This window comes from Lathamus discolor, chromosome 2 (genome assembly GCF_037157495.1).
Source record: "Lathamus discolor isolate bLatDis1 chromosome 2, bLatDis1.hap1, whole genome shotgun sequence".
NCBI classification, from domain to species: domain Eukaryota; kingdom Metazoa; phylum Chordata; class Aves; order Psittaciformes; family Psittacidae; genus Lathamus; species Lathamus discolor.
This window is the reverse complement of record NC_088885.1, coordinates 2,739,245-2,760,126: the sequence shown is the minus strand read 5'-3', so window position 1 is coordinate 2,760,126 and position 20,882 is coordinate 2,739,245. Positions and strand designations below refer to the sequence as shown.

General features: G+C 42.8%; 1 protein-coding gene across 5 annotated transcripts in view; it reads left to right on the top strand.

Moving 5' to 3' along the window:
• Positions 1-20,882, top strand: part of FBXL2 (F-box and leucine rich repeat protein 2) — a 73,007-nt gene that overhangs the window by 15,857 nt on the left and 36,268 nt on the right. Inside the window, exon 1 of one of the 5 annotated variants that reach the window (XM_065665441.1) lies at positions 9,918-10,114. The exons of 3 other annotated variants lie outside the window; for them this stretch is intronic. In XM_065665441.1, coding sequence (XP_065521513.1) covers positions 10,100-10,114 — 15 coding nt within the window. In that variant the 5' untranslated portion in view covers positions 9,918-10,099. Of the gene's footprint in view, positions 1-9,917; positions 10,115-10,998; positions 11,118-20,882 lie in introns of those variants that run through there. One more of the 5 variants, XM_065665442.1, reaches the window with a different exon arrangement.

Here is a 20,882-nt window from a genome sequence, read left to right as displayed (position 1 = left end):
AGAGACACTACACTTCAAGGTCCCCCCAGTTTTGGAAAAGGTAAGTCTATTCAGTGATTCCTACCAAAGCAAAGTTCCTATGAAAAGCTCTGCTATTTAAGATTCAGGCAAAGGAGGAAGAGTTTCACATAATTACAAGAATACAGAGTTGCATTTTTAATACCGTAATTATGGAGATGGATAATCAAGCTGGATTAGACCTTTCTGAAATGCTAAGGTCAAAGTTAGAACTGAAACTCCCTTAAACTGAGAGACTATTACACAGACTTGTTATTTAAACCCCCCTAGAGACAATAAATAGCTGCAAAGTTCAGCTGGGTTATATCCCAGAGGACTTATCGAGGACAAAGTTCATAACTAATCATGAGAAAATATAGGTATCGTATAAAATGCAAGCCTTACCTATATGTAAAACCATATGCTTTTAAAATACTGCAAAGTACCTGTTACTACAATGTTTTGGATGTTAAATGCAAACCAAACAGGATTCAGTAATAGTTACACTTGCAAAACAGTTAAGAAAAATCTTATTTTTCCCCCTGCTAAAGAACAAGGAGGAGAGTTGTAGCCATCTATTTGTCAAAAAACAAACAAGTGAAATGGAAATGAAAACTCAATTTATGTGAGATTAAATTCAGAAACACATTTTTCAGGGTTTTTTTATAGTACATTGTATGTTTCCTGCTTCATTCTCTCCCATAACATAAAGAAGCCTGGAATACCTACTGATTATTCTACAGATCACGAAACCTTAACTAATATGCCATTAAAATACTTGAACTATTAAATGGAAAATTGATACAGGCAATATTGGAGGTTCTACATTAACCTTCCATCTCGATCTAACAGGTTATATGTGAATATGCATGGTTTCATCTTCTTGATGTATTTTGTCATGTACACAAGGTCCTTTTTTTTTCTACAGAGTGCTAATACAGAAAAATGCATTTGTTGTGAGGCTTCAGTAATACAATACAGAGCCTGTATGGCACTTTGGCATTGTTCTGGATGAAAAGCACTACATGCACGTAAGCTGTGTCATTAAAAAAACCATTTGGGAGATTAGAAAGAGTGAAAGAGAGAAAGAAAATACTGGTGCTAGGAAGTCAATATTTTCTCTTCCTAGGCTTTCCGTGCCACATAATTACCAGCGTGAAGTAACTGTTCACCTTATTTATTTACCATTGCAAAATAAACTCTCTTTGTGTGCATGGATGTTCGGTTGCAGTTTGGAATTAACTACAATTCACAGCTATTGAAACACCGATGATAAACCAAAAACCGAACATGCAGGAGGAGCCAGAGGGTTGACTCACAAGTCAGTACTTACTCACCTACCTACCAGCCTTGTTTCCAGACTTCAGAGGTCTCAACATCTTTGCAGTTTCTCCTGGTTTAAAACTTCCAGTCTAAATGTTCATGTACAGGTGCTACCAACTCAATCCTGTGGGCAAATACACGTGCCCCCAGACTGGGCACAGACTGGATACAACGGCTGGGTTTGTAGATGTTTAAAGAGGTTTTTGAATGACAAGTTTAGGTAATTCCATGTGTAATTTGTAGCAGAAGTTTGGACTGTCCGCACTCTTTCAAGCTACAGGGAAATTAACTGTTAAATTTAATGGTATCTCTGAGAATATGAATGTGTAGTATAAAGCTGTGGCATACTGAATGGCTACAGAATTTAATAACACTGCAATTAAACAGCTGCTGTGATGCCAATGCATTATTCCAAATTGTGTCCACCTAAATTGGTGAAATTCAGTTAAATATATTACAGTTACATCGGATTCTGACCACGCTTGTTATGAGCTGAAGTGTGACACAACCTGACATCAGACAAGGTTAAGTGCCAGTCCAGAGCTGGCTTACTCTTTGGTTACTACAAAATTGACAGAAAACACCTTATTTTTGTCAGGAAATGACTTGAATGAAGGAAATAGTATTATATCACCCCCGTAACTTACTGTTTTCAATGCAGTATTACTGAAAAATACGGTTTTAAGAGGTGAAAAATTTTAATACGGGATCTAAAGGCAACTGCACTGCCTTTCTTTCTGTGATCTTTAATTACATTGACTTTCTTCCAGCTTTTCCTCCTTCGTCACCTCCTGTCATGACCCTAGTCCTGTGCTGTGTTGTCCATCAAACTGTACTAGTTTCTCTACTGGCCTTCCTCTGAGTATGGGATTCAATTTCCCGCTGATCTACACAGCACCTGGAGAATTGGATTGCTTTGAAATGAGGTTGGTTTAGCACCCCGTGTTGAAAATGCCTCTCTAAACAGTGCAAACACGTATGTTGGTTTGGCTTATTTGTGTCTTTCAAACCCCCAGTGTTACGCTCCAGTAAATTTCACCACAGAACCTTTGCAACAGGCACATTCCACCCACATGAAGCCTTATTCTCTACAAATATGCTCATGCAAATGTCTTGCTTCTCAACATAATTTCCTGGTTCATTTCTGTAGCGTGCAATGGTCATTCTTGCTGTCAAGTGTCATTTTCATCCTGAGAGGGTAAAAAACAAGCAAAGACAAAAATATATCTACAAAAGTAGAGATTGATAAAGCAACTGGAGTGGGTAATGTTTGTTCGGTAGCAATTTCAGATTCCATGAGGGTGTGAAATTAAGATTCTCAGACTTCTCCTCAGCTGAGCAAGAGCAGATGATGGGAGCAAAGTGATTGCTGACGGAAGTTAAGTCACTGCCTCAGTCTGGCCTCACTGAACAAGGAGCCTGCCTCCATTTGTTACAAAGGGAACACAGACACCTTGTTTGTAGCCCAAACACATCCAGAGTATGTACTTCTACTGCATCCATTACAGAAAGGCTGCCGCTCACCTGGCGATAAATGCAGCCCTAGACTACCTTACCCTTTGTGGGAAGAAACCCCCTTTGTCTCCTTCATCTGCAGGACCACTGGAACCTTCAGGCTCCAGGACCATGTCAATAGAAGAGGTTAAGCCAGAACAAAGTGGCATTTCCCTTCTCTGGGGCACAGCTCTCTGGAAGGGACTCTGATGGTCCTGGGGGTCAGCAAGCCAAAACATCAGCCAGCAGCAAAGAATATCTGCCCTGGCAGCAATGGTAGCTAACTGCATCCTGGGTTGTATTAACAGTAACACAGCCAGTAGTTCCAGAGAAGGTATTCTCTCCCTCTACTCAGTACTCATTAGACCAAATCTGGAATACTGCATAGTTTTGTATCCCCAGTACAAGCTAAACTGGAGTGGGCTTGGTGAAGGGCCACCGAGATGGTTAGGGAGGCTTGTGGAGAGAGGCTGAGGGACCACAGCTTGTTCAGCCTGCAGAAGAGAAGACTTTGGGTGAACCTAACAGAAGCCTGCCAGTGCCTCTTGGGAGGCTGCTGAGAAGATGGAGCCAGGCTTTTCAGACAGTGGTTCATGATGGAAGGACAAGAAACAACAGGCACGATATGTTTTTACTGGATATTAGGAAAACTTTCTTCTCTCTATCCTCTATTAGGATAATCAGGCAGTGGAATATGTTGCCCAGAAAGACTGTGCCATCTCCATCCTTGGAGGTTTTCAAGATCAAACTGGCTAAAGCCCTGAGCCACCTGCTCTAATCTCAGAGCCAATTCTACTCTGAGCAGCAAGTCAGACAGGATGACTGCCTGAGATCCCCTCCAAGCTGAATTATTCTGTGGTTCTGTAATTCTAAATCATTATGTGTACTGTTCAGAAAAACATCTGCTGGAAAAGGCAGCTTCAGTTACCTCTTTTGTGTTGGGTTTAACCCTTTCTGACATTCTGCACTCAGATGAATTCTGGGCTGCAGTCTGAAAGATGTTAAGGCTAGTCTAAAATCATGGCTACCTTCCTGACTGTTACGCTCTACAGGGCTGACTCTTGAGAAATGTAGAGGCATCTGCTATTTCCATTTGATGTTTTTATTTCCAGCATCCTATCTCCCAAATCCCTACATCAACCCCACAGTGCTGCAGTAGTCACTGGATGCCTGGAATACACCAGCGGGATGACCATGGATAACCTCCGTGCAACCATGTAAAATCGGAGAAAAAACATCAGCAAGGGGTAATGCTACAGAACATTATAAAAGGAGTATCTGCAAGCAAAGTGATTTAATTGGCATGTAAAAAGCTTTCCCTACCTTCCTTGCATAAGATTAGCTTGTTTCCCATCACTTCAGGACTGAATCTTTTTCTCAGAACAGAATAGAATCGTAGATAACCCCTACATAAAGTCACAGTATGTATTATTGGTAGTAATAGCTTAGCATCAATGTCACACTTTAAACAATAACTCTTTCTGCTTGAAACTTGCTTCATCCAGCTGTCACCACTCCTCTGTGTAACATTTGTTTTTCATCCATCCTCACTCTCCTCCAAACTCTGACTTTTCTCCCAGTAGTTTCTGAGATCCAAAGCCTGCTCACTTCCTGACTGTTTTCTGCCTACAGTGTTAGCCAGACTGTGACTGACAGGGAGAGAAAACATGTAAGGCCATCTTGCTGCAGAAGACGTACACAATGGATGCAAAAAGTCATCGAATCATAGAATGGTTTGGGTTCGAAGGGACTTTGAAGATCATCTAGTTCCAGTCCTGCTGCCATGGGCAGGAAAATACACAAGAGCTGGTAATACTCCTGTAGATGAACAATGTAAGAGGTAAGGCACCTCCAGCAAGTGATCTTAAATAATACATTAATGTAAGAAAGGAGATGTTACTCTTGAATTGACTAGCTGTGATAACCTGAGACCTTAAAACCCAACATCCATGTTGTCCGTGGATGCCACTTGTAAATCCACTTCTCCTAGAGGCAGGTTATGTTCAGGCTCTTGAAAGAATAACCTGGAGGACTTCTGTCTACCTTCTGACATGGGAGAAAGCAGTCTTACAGCCATGGCAGATCATATGGTCCAAGTGATGGGACCAAGAGCAGCATCTGGTCTGATGTCTGCATCAGGGCCTCCCCATTCACAAGGTACAAGCTTTTATACTGCTTAGTACTGAGTGTTCATGGACTTCTGAGGAAATCTTAAACCATGCCAAAGCTTGACCCACTGATATCAGTGTCATCTTTCCAAAGGACTTAATGAAACAGGGACCTTGCTCCTAGACTAATTAAAGTAATTGTCTCATTCTGTACCTTTGAAAGACTTGCTCTATTTGACGTACACTGCATGTATACTTTTAATTCTGGCAAATCTTTATTCCTGCAAAGAGCTTGTCCTCCAGAAAATTAAAACAGCATCACAATACATGTACCAAAGTAGTATGTATTGCAGTGGATAACCTCTATGAAAGCAGACAGCATTTCACTGACAACTTCTAGAAATCCCTTGGAATTTCTTGGCTGTTTCTATTTTCCATATAAGGTATAATTAACAGAAAAAAACTTAAGTGAAATTCACAGGATGAATTCTTGCACTAATTTCACCGATGTCACCAGAATTACAGTGGAGATTAATTTAGTTCTGTGACTGTCAAAGAAAGAAGCTGTTAAAGTTACGCTTTTTTTTCTGATGTGCCTTTATTTTATTGATAATGAAAAGACACAAAAATATGTTCTGCATGGATCCATATATTGTCTTTATAACATATCCAATCTGAAATAAGTATGATTCACTCAAAATCTTTTATTCCCTTTACTAAAGTGCTTATTACAACAGGGAGTTGAAGGGTTGCCATTATGATTTTGTCACCAAACCAAACTGATAGTTGTTTTTAGATCTCATGTATTCTATATTTTAAATATATTTCCTACATAAAAATGCAGAGATTATGGAAATTCTTTAGAAATATGGTCTTAGCCTTGTTTTTGCATGCTTTTCTATGTTATTGCACATTTTTCTGGATATGTTACAGCATTTCCAATCAACCATTAGTAATAGGTTTAGCAGTTGTTTCAACCTCCATCAAAATTATTGTCCTCATTTTTATTCCATAGAAGGCAACTTAGTGATTCATCTGCAAACACTTGCTATCCAAAGCAGTGCTTGCTACCATTAATAGTGAAATCAAAGTAGCAAGTACTTTAGCTAGGAATGAGAGTCTGTAGGATTAGGACTGGAGCTTAGGTTTCAAACATTCATTCAATTTTGGAAGGGCATTCAGGCAACTCATGATTCACACTCCAAGTGTATACCATGTTCTGTAACTCCTGCTTTTCAGTTCTAACACTCTGACCAGCTGTATATTGTTGAACATGGGCCATCTTCAGTGGAAATGTATCTGCTGAAGAGTCCATGAAAATCAAAATTTTCCCTAAGATCTTACACTAAGCACCAAAGAACCTCCTTATAACATTAATATTTATGCTTCACTTGGTACATATAACTGTGTTTACATCTTGAGGCATCTAATGTCAGGTTCCAGATGCAGTCAATATGGAACAGGTAGATTCTTAATTTCTCATAGGTCATTATTAAGGGAATCTGTTCTTCTAATTTAAGCTGCTAATTTAGATGCCTTAAATTCAGCTGTGTCCAAAATTATGCACTCAAGCAACTGAATACAAATAAATCAAAAGCCTCAGGCATCCAGTTCAAAGTGATAATTTGGGAAGGAACCATCACTGAAAGGAGCAATGAAACTAAAGAAACTAGAAAGCTGTACAAAATAGATATGTATGATATTTCTGTCCAGGTTCCCTACTGTGCTCCAAGCTTTTGTTGGTGAGCCAGATGAGAAGAGTCTCTCTGTGTTTAAGTCAAATCAAAGTCCAGTGTTTCACAATGTTTACTTTTTCAAAGGATCAAGCACATTTTTTACATTTAAGAAACACATGATAAGAAAGTATATGATAATGGAAACGGCAGAGGCATGAAATATCTGCTCAGTTAAAGCAACAGCATGTCTTCTAAGGTTAGAGAAAGCAGAAATGCTGCCAAGACATTTGACCACAACCATTTTTATTCTCCATGTTAAATTCTAGTATTTATCTTCTTTTCTGCTTTTAGCCAATAAAACTCCACTCAGGTTTCTACCTGCTAAGACAACAGAGATGCAGTAATTCTCAGCTTGCCTGACCATAGCTTAACTCCATTAAAATGTTTTTATGTCGCAGTTGCAAAGTAATATTATTAGAAAATTCCCAGACACAATGTACAGTGTAGAACAGGTTTAACAAACCAACAAAGAATTGTTGCATGCCACACACTTAATCAAAGCTCAAAGTAGGTCTACTAAACTTTACCAGTAATATGAGTGTAACAATAAAAAACATCTGTCTGGTACTTTTATGCAAATAAATATCCATATTTTACCCCAAAACACAAAGCTCAGACAAAAATCTTTGCAAAAGATCTGTAAGAGTTCACATTTATATCTTTTAGTGAGGGGCGTACAAATGTCTGTAAATGGAAAAGGAAAAAGCAAAAAGCACAGCAGCACAGTGTACGAGCAAAGGATTTTCTTGCACTTTGTAAAGGCTATCCTATTCCACCGCTGCTTCTGTCATGCTCATCTGTTTTCACATGAATGCAACAAATGGGAACAAATTCAAAACAGTATTAAACAGTTTTATTCACATCTATTTTGACACAGACAGAAGATTAGGACATGCAATAAATGCCACTCCATTTGTGAACCTAAGTTTTATTTGCAACCACACAAATATTACTACAATGACTTTTTATTTCTCTAATTTTGACTTCAGTTTTTTGAGCACAGCTCTAAGCCAGATATATACTAAGCTACTGGGGAAGCCATACATGGTCAAACTGCTACCACAAGACTGTGCTGCATGGAAAATTAGTCTGTATCTGTGTACTGTTGATAGATATATGCGACAGCAGTTGAACATATGTACTATGTCCTTGTCAGGAACATGTTGACTCTCCAAACTGTTACCAAACTAGTTTTCCCAAACAAGGGTAAATCTAACAGAAATTTCAACACTTCTTACTTAAACTAGAATTTTCAACACTTACTTAAACTAGAATTAAATTAAAAGCACCTGAGCAGAGTTCCTTCTGCATGGCAATGAAAGCATGCTCTGAGAAACACTTCAAATGTACTGTGTTAGAAGTACACATAGAGAATTCTGGAGCTGGTTATGGAGGAATTTCTATAGCAGCTGTCTGATTTGGTGCTTACTGAGCTACGCCAGTGGGTGAGGATAACCAACTGTATATGCACTTACAGGACTAGTGCCATGGCTTATCAAACCCTCACACAGATAATAATTGTCAAGCATTGCCAACCCATTCTTTCAATGACTCTGTTGAAGTTCAAAGACTTTACGTGGTTGAACCTTTGCTCTTTGTTTATATAAAGTAATTCTCTGCGGCAAAGATTCACCAACATGGAATTGAGTTTAAAAGCACCTCTTCAAATTGTTTTGAAATAATGGGAACATAATGGAAGGGCCAACCTTCACCTCTCAAAACTAGGAAAAATGGGTTTATGGGAATGTCTTAAACACAAAGCTGACACACGTCATCTTTCTCTAACTCAAAACACTGGCTGGCTGACATTCAGAAGCCTTCCTTAGTTGTCTGGAATTTCCTGATGTAGGGCAGCGTGGTGAGAGCCACTGTACAGGGACAACAACCAGGATGCCATGCATTAAGACCACCTGGGACATACCCATAGCTCTGCATAGCTGGGTCAAATATGACCTGTGACCAAAATATGGTCAAGTTGCCCCTCATGGCCTCAGGACCCAGCTTCCTCAAGGATGCAAGTCCTGATCCCAGATGCAGGGCTTTGAGTTTGTCTTGGCCAAGTGTCCTGAGATTCCCATCTGCAGGTTGCCAGGATCCCTCTGAGTGGCTGCCCGGTCTGACAGCAGGTTATGTGTTTCTCACCATCCAGGAATGAGGTGGCTGCGGATGCACTGTGTCACTTCATCAAGTCACTCATTTGGACACCCACAAATTATCTGGATAGGGCAGGATATTCCCAACCTATGGTATGTGCATGACTAGCGGTATACAAGTAACTTTCGAGAAGGCAACAGAAACACAGAAGTAGAAATCCTGGCACAAACCTGGCATGTCTTGCGGTTGCCCTTGGGGAAAAAAAGGCATTTTGGGAAGTCCTGATCTTTTAGTTCTTACAGGGCAGTGCATGAAAAGCCATGTCAGACTTAAAACATCTACATATGCCCTAATGTGAACATGCAGAGCATGGCAAAAAAGCATCCTAGAAACAAGATCACTGACCATTTGTTACTCATAATGGTAATCAATAGACACGGACTTTCCTGTCACAACCATTTATCTTAAGGAAAGATGAGCTCCTTCAGATCCACTGTAGTAGTTTAAAAAGTTAGCTGCCTACAACCACATTGTGATTTAACCCCAGCCAGCAGCTAAGTACCACGCAGCCTCTTGCTCACCCCTTCCTCTCTACTTAGAGCTAGCTGGGAATTTTTGGGATGAAAAAGTTCTCCATCACAAATTACTGCTGTGTTTTGCTTGAAAACAGGACACTGAACATGGATACATTAACACTTGGGATGTACATCCTGAGACATTCTGCAGGCAGGAAATGGAAAGACAGGCCAGGATGTATACGCTTCTGTACACAAGTCTCATTTCCACAACTAACTGCTTATACTTGACAAAATTCAAGTCAATCTAAAGGGGTTTTGAGTAAGCTTTTCCTGAATTTTCAAGTGATACCACAACAAAAGTCAACGTGCACTTTTACCTCCTCTCTTGCCTCCCTTGCAGAAACAGATCCCAGTTGGACTAATCATCCTGAATGTCTCTTAATCGAACATTGGTTTTATTGTGCAGTGTGCCTTCTTTTTGCAAAACGATTTTATCTTCAGGTTGCTCCAACTTGAAAAGATTCCAGCTCCCTTAATTCCTTTATTTTTTACTGTACGGATAGGAAAATCTGTCATCTTTATAACACCGTCCAGGCATTCTCAATGGACTAAAAAAATGTCGTATTTTTTGTTTCACTTTTTCTAAGTGTGAGCCAATAGAACGTTGAAGCTGCTGGTCCGGGCATCCTGCAGTTCAGCTGAACATGGCCAAATTGTTTATACATATTTCACATTTCTGAGGCTTTCTTCCCTACTACACAAACCAGATCAACTGTACGAACCGGGTCATTCCCTGAAGGCTGGAGAGCACAGCACAGTAGCTTCAGAGATGTGCCAACAAATGGTATGTGCATGTACCAACTATTTCCATGCAGGTTCTGAGAAAGGACACTTGAGTAAGAAAGTATTTTTTTTACTGTTATTCAGACCAGAATGTTTCATTCCTCACAGGAATGAATGCAGCCCGTCCCAAAGAGCAAGCTCCAGTTACTCTGCAATGGCCACTTGTGTTTCTTAGAAAGCTGAAGGGCTGAATCAACAGAAAACAGAACGTGCTGGGATAATTTTTTCTCCCATCTCCTCGTTTTTGCATGTGGTATTGCGACTGCTGAGCAGATGTGCTATTAACAATATTGCATTTGGCTCTGGCAGCGGTGTTCACAGGAGCAAGCCGTGCTCGTACTGACAGCATGCATTGCTTTTGTGTGCTTCCCTCGCTGACATACAAGCTTTTGGGGGGGGTTTCGTAGCAATTTAGGAGGTTATCACCCCCAGCAACCCCTCCGGTTTATAAGGCAGTATCTCGGGACTAAACATGTCACCATACATGTGACATACATACCAGCAGCCAATACGCCAGGCTGCAGGCCGGGGGAGCAGAGGGCAGCTGCTGCCCTGCCAAAACCAGAACACTTTCAGGAGAGCGACCACACCGGACCCTCCTCACCTGCGAGCACACAGCCTGCTCTAAACCCCAAAAGCCGACTGGCGACGGCTGCCCATGCCCTACCACCGGGAGAAAGCCGAGGGAGGCGCCGAACTCCCTCACGGACCTGACAGGCTGCGAGCCCACCACCCCTCACACCCCCTCGGCAGCCGCCATGACACAGCCTCCCCCTTCCCCTCCCGGCGCCACCTGAGGTGAGAGGGCGGGGCGCGCAGCCGAGGGGGCGGAGCCGGGGCGGCACGGCCCCACCGCGCAGGGGCGGTGCCGGTCACATGGTGCTGGCGGCGGCCCCGCCCCGCCCCGGCTCCGGCGGCGCGCTCGCGCAGGCGTTGCACCTGGCGCCCTCTTCGGGGCTCCCCGTCGCCAGGACAACCGGCCTCGCCGCCGCGCCTCTGCCATGGTGAGCCTGTGGCCCGCCCCGCCGTTCCCCTTCGCCTTCTGCCGCCGCCGGGCTTTAGGGGGGCTGGCCCTGACGGCTCGGGTCCGGGGCGGAGAGCGGCGGCGAGGTGGGACGGGCAGGTGATGGTAGGGCGGGGGGAGCCGCCGCCGTGGGGAGGGAGTTCTGGCGGGGACGTGTAGAGCGGCTGCCGGGCCGGGCGGCAGGAGGGCCCCTCAGCCCGAGGGGAGGGAGGGAGGGAGGGTGGCGGCGGCGGCCCGGCCAGGCGGAACGTTTGCGCTTGGCGGGCGGGGTAGGCAGGGTGCGGGTGTGCGTGAACAGTGGCGGTGCGGATGTGGTGCTGGGCGCGCTGTGTCGTCCGCGGCTGTAGCGGTGGAGAGAGTGTCTGTCTGTCTGCCTGTCTGTCTGTCTGCCTGTCTGTAGCAGGTGGGGCTGCTGTGAGCACAATCAGGGCGGGCACAGCCTGCGTGTCTGTGGTGAGGTGTGGCGGGTGCGTGTCCTCCCCGTGTAGCGCCGGAGCAGCCATGGAGCCCGGCTGTGTGCAGCGCGGGTCAGGTGTGGCAGGGGTGTGTGCTGTCCCGCTGCGTAGCACGGGAGAGGTAATGTGTACGGGTGTGCAGAGCGGCTGGGGCGTGACAGAGGTGCCTCGTCCTCCCGTATGGAGTAGGGAGGAAGGTAACGTATGTGTCGGTGCGCAGGGCAGTGTCACACCGTGGGTGCATGGCGTGCTGTGCTGTATGCTTATGCATGTGCAGTAAGCCAGGGTGTGGCCTGGGATGTGTATGTATAAGAGATGTACAGTAGGTCATGAGCATAATATATAACATGTCTGTGTGTGTGTGCATCTGCTATGATTTGGGCTTCGGTTATGTCTGTGTCTGTATTGTAGCAGAGATTTAACATTGCTTGCAGGGAAATGACATGGCATCTTATGTATCTAGTTGTGTTTGCACACTGCTGTCTGGTATGGGCTTGTGCCTCTGTGTGTATATATATAGTGAATATTGGGTGTGGCATAATATGGGGATGTTTTTATAGGCACGTATGCCGTGGGTGTGGCAAGGATTATCTGTACTTTTTATATGCATGTAGCAGACATAGGGGATGGTATTTTGTGTCTATAGAGTGCCAGTTGCTTCTATGCAGAAGTATGCCTAGCTGTAATGCTTTAACGCACAGATGGGTTTATAATGGATTTGTGGGGGGCGTGTGGTGGTCATGAGGTTTGTTGCATCTGCATGTAGAGATACAGTGTCATGTACGTGTGGGGAGAGTGCAGCAAAGGAGGAAGGGGTTGGTTGAGGTTTGCTCTGTGGGTATGATACATGGGGATGTGATCCGGTATGTGCACACAGTGAGTGGCAGCAGAGAGGTGCCTCATGATGGTTGTGAAAGGAGATGGCAAGGTGTGTAAGGGGGAGTGAGCAGGACCAGATGCAGCATGTCGGGAAAGGGCACTGGTATGATCCCCGTCTTCAGTTACAGTTTAAGTGTTTGATGCTTTGCAGTGATAGTTACAGTGATAGATGCAGGAAGAAGGCGCAGTTGCTAGCCTTTCACACATAAAGGAGTGCGCGGTTTTTAAGGCAGAAAATCGCTTTGCGTCTATTTATGTGTGTGTAACAATAGTGGGCTTCGTGTGGGAAGTTCTAGGGAGGGAGCACTCAGCCTCGCAAAGGGATGGAAAGAAGGGGCAGCCATGAGGGGAGACGAGGGGTGGCCGTGAGGGGAGATCATGAGGGGAGAGGAAGGATGGCCATGAGGGGAAAGGAGGGATGGCCATGAGGGGAGATCATGAGGGGAAAGGAGGGATGGCCATGAGGGGAGATCATGAGGGGAAAGGAGGGATGGGCATGAGGGGAGATCATGATGGGAAAGGAGGGGTGCTGTGAGGGGAAAGGAGGGGTGCCATGAGGGGAAAGGAGGGATGGCCATGAGGGAAGATCATGAGGGGAAAGGAGGGGTGCCATGAGGGGAAGGGAGGGATGGCCATGAGGGAAGATCATGAAGGGAAAGGAGGGGTGCCATGAGGGGAAAGGAGGGATGGCCATGAGGGAAGATAATGAAGGGAAAAGAGGGGTGCTGTGAGGGGAAAGGAGGGGTGCCATGAGGGGAAAGGAGGGATGGCCATGAGGGAAGATCATGAGTGGAAAGGAGGGGTGCCATGAGGGGAAAGGAGGGATGGCCATGAGGGAAGATCATGAGTGGAAAGGAGGGATGGGCATGAGGGGAAAGGAGGGATGGCCATGAGGGAAGATCGTGAGCGGAAAGGAGGGGGTGCTGTGAGGGGAAAGGAGGGGTGCCATGAGGGAAGATCGTGAGCGGAAAGGAGGGGGTGCCATGAGGGAAGATCGTGAGGGGAAAGGAGGGGTGCCATGAGGGAAGCTCATGAGTGGAAAGGAGGGGTGCCATGAGGGGAAAGGAGTGGTGCCGTGAGGGAAGATCATGAGTGGAAAGGAGGGGTGCCATGGGGGGAGATCATGAGAGAGACGAGGGATGGCCATGAGGGAAGATCATGAAGGGAAAGGAGGGATGGCCATGAGGGGAGATTGTGAGGGGAGAGAAGAGGTGGCCGTGAGGGGAGAGCAAGGTCAGCCATGGGGGTGTGAGGGGCAGCCATGGGGGCTAGTGGTGACAGCTTTCCAAGTGTGGGCCCCTGTGAGAGGTGGAGGTTATGAGGGGAGCTATAAGGGGAGATCAGTTTGCCCATATTGGCATGGTTTAGTGGTGGGCTTGGTAGTCCTGGGGTAACGGTTGGACTTGGTGATCTTAAAGGTCTTTTTCAGTCTAGTTGATTCTGTGATTCTATGGAGCATATCCCTGTGGTGGTGTATCTTTTCTCTTCTTCCTTGCATAAAGGCTTCTTTGTGCTCTTTCTCTTTAATTCTAAGATATGATTTGTTGCTACATGGAGGAGTAAGCAGTGAATGAGGCTGTGGATGGTATAATACTGGTGATTATGATGTTACTTAATGACGTGTCCTTCTTCACGTTAGTATTCCATCACGTCTTACTCCACATCAGAGAATATACAGTACCTTAAAAGTCAATTGAATAAAATGGATTTACCTCATGTTCTAAACTTAGGACAACTGCAGACTGAAAAACAACAAACAAAATATTTATAAACTGTTTCACAACATAAGTAAATATTTTCCATTGACCGAACTCCAGGTACGGAGTTTTCCTTTGTGATCCATTTTGGCATTCCTGATTAGAAACCTGTAGCAATCTAAACGCAGCAGACATAGAATCTGCAAAGAGCACTGAACTGTTGTTGGAACGACACAGGTAAAATTGCAGAAATTATGCTGGATAAGCCTTACTGCTGTGCAGGTTCTTATATTGGGCAGCTCCTTAGTTGCACATCACAGGTGGTAAGAAAAGGATGAAATAGCATAATTTAAAAAGTCTTTTCATATTTTCCATATATTAAGTTCAGTGAATACTTATACTTGAACTACTCTGTTATAGAGTTAGTCCTGTTTAGATTGCTCTTTCCCTCTTAATTCCTTATAGCTGCATAGTTTAAAATTCAAGAAGTGTGAGGAAGGAATTAATTTTGGCCAGTTAACACCAGCCCTTTTAGTATAGGGAATGCAAATGGTCCTACAAATCAGAAGGACCATCAGCTTATTGTTTGTTTATTTTGACAACTGGAATATTTAGTCATTTCAGTTAAAATGAGGGTTAACACCAGGCTAGCAGATGTGGAAAGTTTGAAAGTCAGATTTTCACTGGAGCATGGCAACTATTTTTAGGTTAGTGTAGAAAAATAGTACTAATCTGGCACTGTGACAATATTGATCTGAATGCCAACAGAAAGCTGCACATGAACAGTACTTCAAATATTTTGTCAATGAAGAAATCTGAATAACTGCACTAATTTAATATTAATTGTTATCAACTTCTGTAATAGTTCTGGTAGTGTTTCTGATGAATCAGAAATACACATACATACATGGCATATGCTAAGTAGGACAAAACCAGATGATGTTGCAAAAAGGTCTTCCTCGCAGTTCAGACAGTAGCCTCGAGATAGGTTAGACGGGTCGCAACATTCACTTGCATTCTTTAGGGAGATGATTCTCTATTGATTTGTTTGGGTTTGGTTTTGGTTTGGGTTTTTGTGTTGGTTTTTTTTTTTTTTCCCTCTTTATGTTTTAGCACAATGCAAAGACAGTTACAGTTTCTGATTGTACTTGAGCTATGTATTTTGGGTGACTTGATTGGAATGCAGTAGGGCTGGAGTCGAGCTGTCTGAGCTTTTACAAAACAGCTTTCCCACTTGAACTTTTAACACAGGGTGGGATATTCTAATAGTAAAGCTTCTGAATGGGAAGATTGTAAACAGAGTAACTTCTAAATGGTGAGTTAGGTTTGCATTGTTAAAAAATGCAGGAAATCTTTATCCACTGTTGCAACAGAAAAAGGTACCTTAAGGCATTGAAAGAGTATAACGATGAACTTAAAATTCACAGCGTGCTGGTATCTGCTCTGTCAATTCCATGTTTATTTTTCAGGATTAAGAAATTTAAGTGTCTGTCTATCAAAATTTAAACTAGTTCTTTAGTTTGAAAGTTGTTTTTTTTTTCTAGTAGCTTGTAAAGATCAAACTTCTCAGACTGATTTTTTCGAAAGAATTAACTGTGCTATGAATGTCTCTAAATCTGTGTATATGTATAGCCTGATTCTACAAGACCGCATGAAACCCGGTGGATTATTCTTGTCATGAGATTGAAATTAATTTGAGTAACGCTCCCTGTGAACAATGTTGTGGTGGAAGCTGCCTTACCTTCTATTTCAGTGCGTCTTGTGTAGAGTCTCAGAGTTGCTTGAATGGTCAAAACTGAGTACCTTTCTCCTGTGTTTTGAACTGAGGCTTTTGCAAATTGCGTTTGAGTGTCTGATGCATAAGGAGGAATTTGTTATTTACCTGACCAAGCAAAAGAAAGCACAGAATCTGTAAGATGCATACTTTCTGCTGATTTCAATGATCTCTCTACTATGCCTACCAGTCCCGTCTCCACACTCTACCCCTACCCTCCAAAAAACCACCAAAACACAGCCGCAAGGAAAACTACAGCATGAACGTAAGTGTCTAAACTGGCTAAAATAATTTCTGTTGGGTACAGAGCGGTAATGGAAATGCAACAATAGTTGCATTGTTTAAAGTAAAGGGCACCTCAGCTGATAAAATCAATTCCAGCCAGTCTCTTGAGTGATTCCCTTTGGGTTGTTAACTTTACTTTAGAGGAACCACTGCACTCGTGCTAGAGGAGGACTGGAACTGTAAATGTGCCCTTTTCTGGGCTTGCACATTTATGACTACTTGGAACCACAAGCTACTGCTCTGTAGACCACAAGAAAGTACTTTAAATTTGGTATCAAGCTGCTACCCTTAAAATATTGGCCATATTTCATGGTATACTCACTTTCTCTACCCCAGTGTTTTCCCATGTTCTCCTTCAGGCAGAAGGAAATAGTAAACTCTGTTTTCATTGGATTTGATTGCTGTTCAACTGGTTAACCAGTATGTTCTGTAAATTTAAATCAATAAGGAGACAAGACATCAAATCTGCATAAATGTGAAACTCTACCCGTATGTCAAGTTTGTCTTCAGAAGTTGACATTGAGGTTAGAGCTTCACAGATAAAAGGCGTTTCCATATCATGACTTGAAGTTACGCAGTAGCTATCTAAATATTAAGGGGCAAAATGTCTGCATGTGCTTGTTGTTCTAAAAATGGTCTATAATGTACTTCTTAAGCAGAAGTATCAAGGTGATTCTATTTCTGCGTAAATTTATGAACCAGAAACTTTGGTAAATATTAGCAATTAAGCGAGTGTCCAGTTTATCTTCTGATTTTCAACTTCTTTTCTGGAAGAGTTTGAAAAAGGTGTTTTGGAAATGCTACTGTGATGCTGTTTCCTTGTAAGTCAGTTATTATTGCTGCTTGTAATCATTAAGAGGTACCTAATTTTGTCTTTTATAACTGAAAGCTATTATTAATTATATGCTACATATATGGCTTATGCAGGTGCAACACAGATTCTGTGTCATCTTTTTTTTTTTCTGGTTCATGCTCTAGGGAAATTGCCTCACAGAGAAGATTTGCTCTTTGTAATAAAGATTTCACACACTCAGTACTAGGAAACCATCAGTTTTGACATAGTGTTTATGATACAGATCAAGCACTGCTATGAAATGGATTTGTAGAAGCTATAGAGCAATTTCTGGAATGAACTATAGCTTTCAAGTCTCAAAGATATTTTTGAAGAGCAGTTACATTGGGGGGAAATATTAATACTCAAAATTTTTGTTTCACACATGCTTAGGAGATGGGATTCTGTTTTTATCCATGCAGTCAGGACTCAAGCTGTAGTTTCATTTACAGTTTTAGCTAAGTACAGTAAGAAAAAGAATTGCCTTTCTGGATTTGGGGTTGCGTAGCTGAAGGGAGAGCTGTGGCAGTCAAAATTAGAGTGATGCAAACTCCTGGGGAAATGGAGCTGCAGAAGAATCTCCATGTACACACTCTGGGATGATTTCAGGTCGCCATTGTTATGCTATTGGTGTGTCGGTTCATATGCTAGTATTGGAGACTGTGAGTAAAACTTAGCTGTTTTTACTGACATACATAGGGCTATATGCAGGAGTGATGATTCAGAGGAGTTTTGAAAGGTGTACTCCTAAGGGCTCTGAATCTGCAATGTGAATGGCTCTGATGAATCTGTGGATGGCTGAGACTGAATGGCTATGCCTAACCAGATATTGCTGCACCAAAAGAAAGGGACACTGACTTTTGTCTCAGGCTTGTTTTTCAGAAGCCTGTCATGCTCTGAGTGTCTGAGAATGTGTATTTAATGGCATAATTCTTCAAGACTGCATGAAACCAAATAGGTTATTTTTATGATGAAACAAACTGTAATTTGAGCACACAGTCCCTGTGAATTTTGTGATGGAAGGTGCCTTATAATCCATCCCAGTATTTCTGCTTACAATTTCAATGTTATGTGAGTCGTCAAAGGAAAGTAACTTTCTCTGTTATTTTGAGCTTAGGCTTTTGTGAATTGAGTTTGGGTCTCTGCTTGATACTTAAGGAGCTATTTGTTCTTTGCCTGGTCAAGAAAAAGAAACCACAGCATCTGCATGATACACAATCTACCCTTGTGATGGGCTACAGTCAACAATTGCTTCATCCATCTCATTTTAATTTTCTGCCACAGGTCTTTTGATCTCCAAGCCCATAAAGTAGATGATACGGGTTTTCCCATGTTCTACTTTAAACTGCTTTGTAGATTTGACTGTTAATTGAATGCTTTGTTCTGGTTTTTAGGAATAATATCTAAGTGCTTCATAATTTTGTTTATATTTGGAAGCACATAACCTTAAAAAAGGAATAATGGATAAATATCTGAAGAAGGAAATAGTAATTAAAAACATCTTTTAAAAGAAAAGAAACTGAAGAAAAGATTTACCAGTCAGCATATGACTAATAAAAGATGAGGGTAAACCTTTGTCAAACCTGTTTTTTCAGCTGTTTCTTTATGTGTGTTTATAGAATATGCAGGGATACAATTAACAGCTTTTTCCAAATTTCTTACTGTTTAAGCAGTAGTTGTTGGATTACTTGTTACCTGTTTATTTATTCCCTGCATCGAGCTGAAACAAGTCTCTAGTTATGAAAGATTAGGTAAGAGGTAGTTTATTTTGCCATGCAGTTTGGGTTTGTTTTGCCATCTCTGCTAGTGGTTAGAACAAGATGTATCTCTTTGGTTTGTATCATAATTTACATGAATTAAGTGCTTATATGGATCTGTCACAGCACCTTAAATAACAGCACTGGTAAGACTGTAGTATGTGAAAGTATGCTTAATATCTGGGGCTAGTTCAGAGGTTTGCTGTCTCATTGGTGACTTTATAGGAGATGAGCCTAAGTCTTGCATTAAAGAACAGCCAGCTCAGGTAACAGGTCAGGCTAACCTGTTAGGCCTTTCTACCTTGGCTGCTTGCAGTAAGTCATGCTATTGAAAGGGCTTGATTGGTGATTTCCAAATATGTTGTTGGCAGTAGGTGACAGCCCTTCTGAAAAACACACAGAAAAGGGTGATGTGAGCTGTCAGGTCAACTGAGAATGCTCTTGTGTGCTCAAGGCAGCAGTCAAAGCAACCTCCAAGCACCTCCTACTCCATGTTAAGAGCTGGAACAGCCAAGGGCCTCGAGATAGAGTAGAGCAGCTACGGACATCAGCTCTGAAGTTCACGAATGACCTTGGTCAGTCACCCAGTGAGAGCAGGACCTTGCAAAGCCAGACTGATTCCCTCCAGTAAAATGTGAATGATGTGGTATGAATACCAGTGCTGGCAAAACAAGAATGATGGGTCTTCTGGAAGAAAACCAAGCAGCAAAGTGGGCAGTGTGGCCAGCTGCTTCTGCCTGGCAGGTTCTAATATATTGGACAGCATGTACTTTGGGGAAACTTTAAAAGCAATATAGCTCTTACAGGCAGGACTAGGTCAGTGGAAGGCATTATTGAAAGACAGAGAGATGTTCACAGGCATATTTTATAGAATCACAGAATGGTTTGGGTTGGAAGGAACCTTAAAGCTTGTCCAGTTCCAACCCACTGCCGTGGGCAGGGACATCTTCCACTAGACCAGGTTGCTCAAAGCCCTGTCCAGCCTGGTATGTGATCTTGTTCACCAAAGATGGGCCTTAATTGTTTAAGCTGACCAACACAGTAAGTACAGAAGTATTTCATATGAGGTACTAGTTGCTTTTATTGGTCACTTTGTCACAGTGCTGGAAGAGAAGACACCCCAAGGAATGACCAGTGTAAAAGACCCCAGTAGGTATCTATCTGACAGCAAGGAGGAAGCTGTGAGCCTACTGAAGACAATGCCCTGAGCTCTGGCAGAGGGTCCAAGGGAAAAAGAGGTTAGTGACCAAAACAGACCAGAATGGCTGGGATTTTAAAGTGCACAAAGTCAAACCTTGTGATGGAGCATGGTGAGCAGCTTGAGCATGGGAGTGAGAGCCTGGAGGGCAAATAGTGTCTGCTGTTGAAACAAAAGACTTGGCCATTCTGTCTCTGCTCTAGGCAAGCTTGGTTTGAGGTGGGATAGCCTTTCAAGGTTCACTTTGGTGTGTCATAATTTTATTGATACAGAAAGCTTTACCAGGAGTTCTAATGTAACACCAGTCCTGTGCCACCGGCTGTTGTGTCTTGGGTATCACTTAGTTCTGTTCTGTTGGAAATGTGCATCCCATTGCTTGTCTGACACTCCTTTTGTTGCCTGGATACCTTTACCTTTTGCTACTTGCATAGAGTTAAATGATTCTGCTGGTCTGCCTGTCCAATGCTTCAGTTGTACATTTCTGGAGAAAGCATCAGCTGGCAGCAGTTCTCTGACCATGAGAGAGCACTCTATAGTGTCACGTGAGAGAATACAAAATTTATAGTAAAGCAAAATTGTTTTCCCTTTTCTTCCTCCTCCATTTTTCTGTTGTATCTAAATAGAGAGCTTTTAAGGGTTGCACTCATAACTTCAATGTGCTCGTGAGCTGCTCTGTGTAGCAAAGCTGATCTGCTGGCTTTCCTGTCACTACAGTGAGAGGTGATTTCAGTAGTATGGTGAAGGGGAGATTGCACAGGCAGCAATCAGGTGTCTATTGAAGAAGAGAGATGTGCAGCAAGCTTGTGTGGTTTGTGTTTGGTAATAAAAATCTGCATATCAGGGGAACTGAATAAAAGTTTAATTCTAT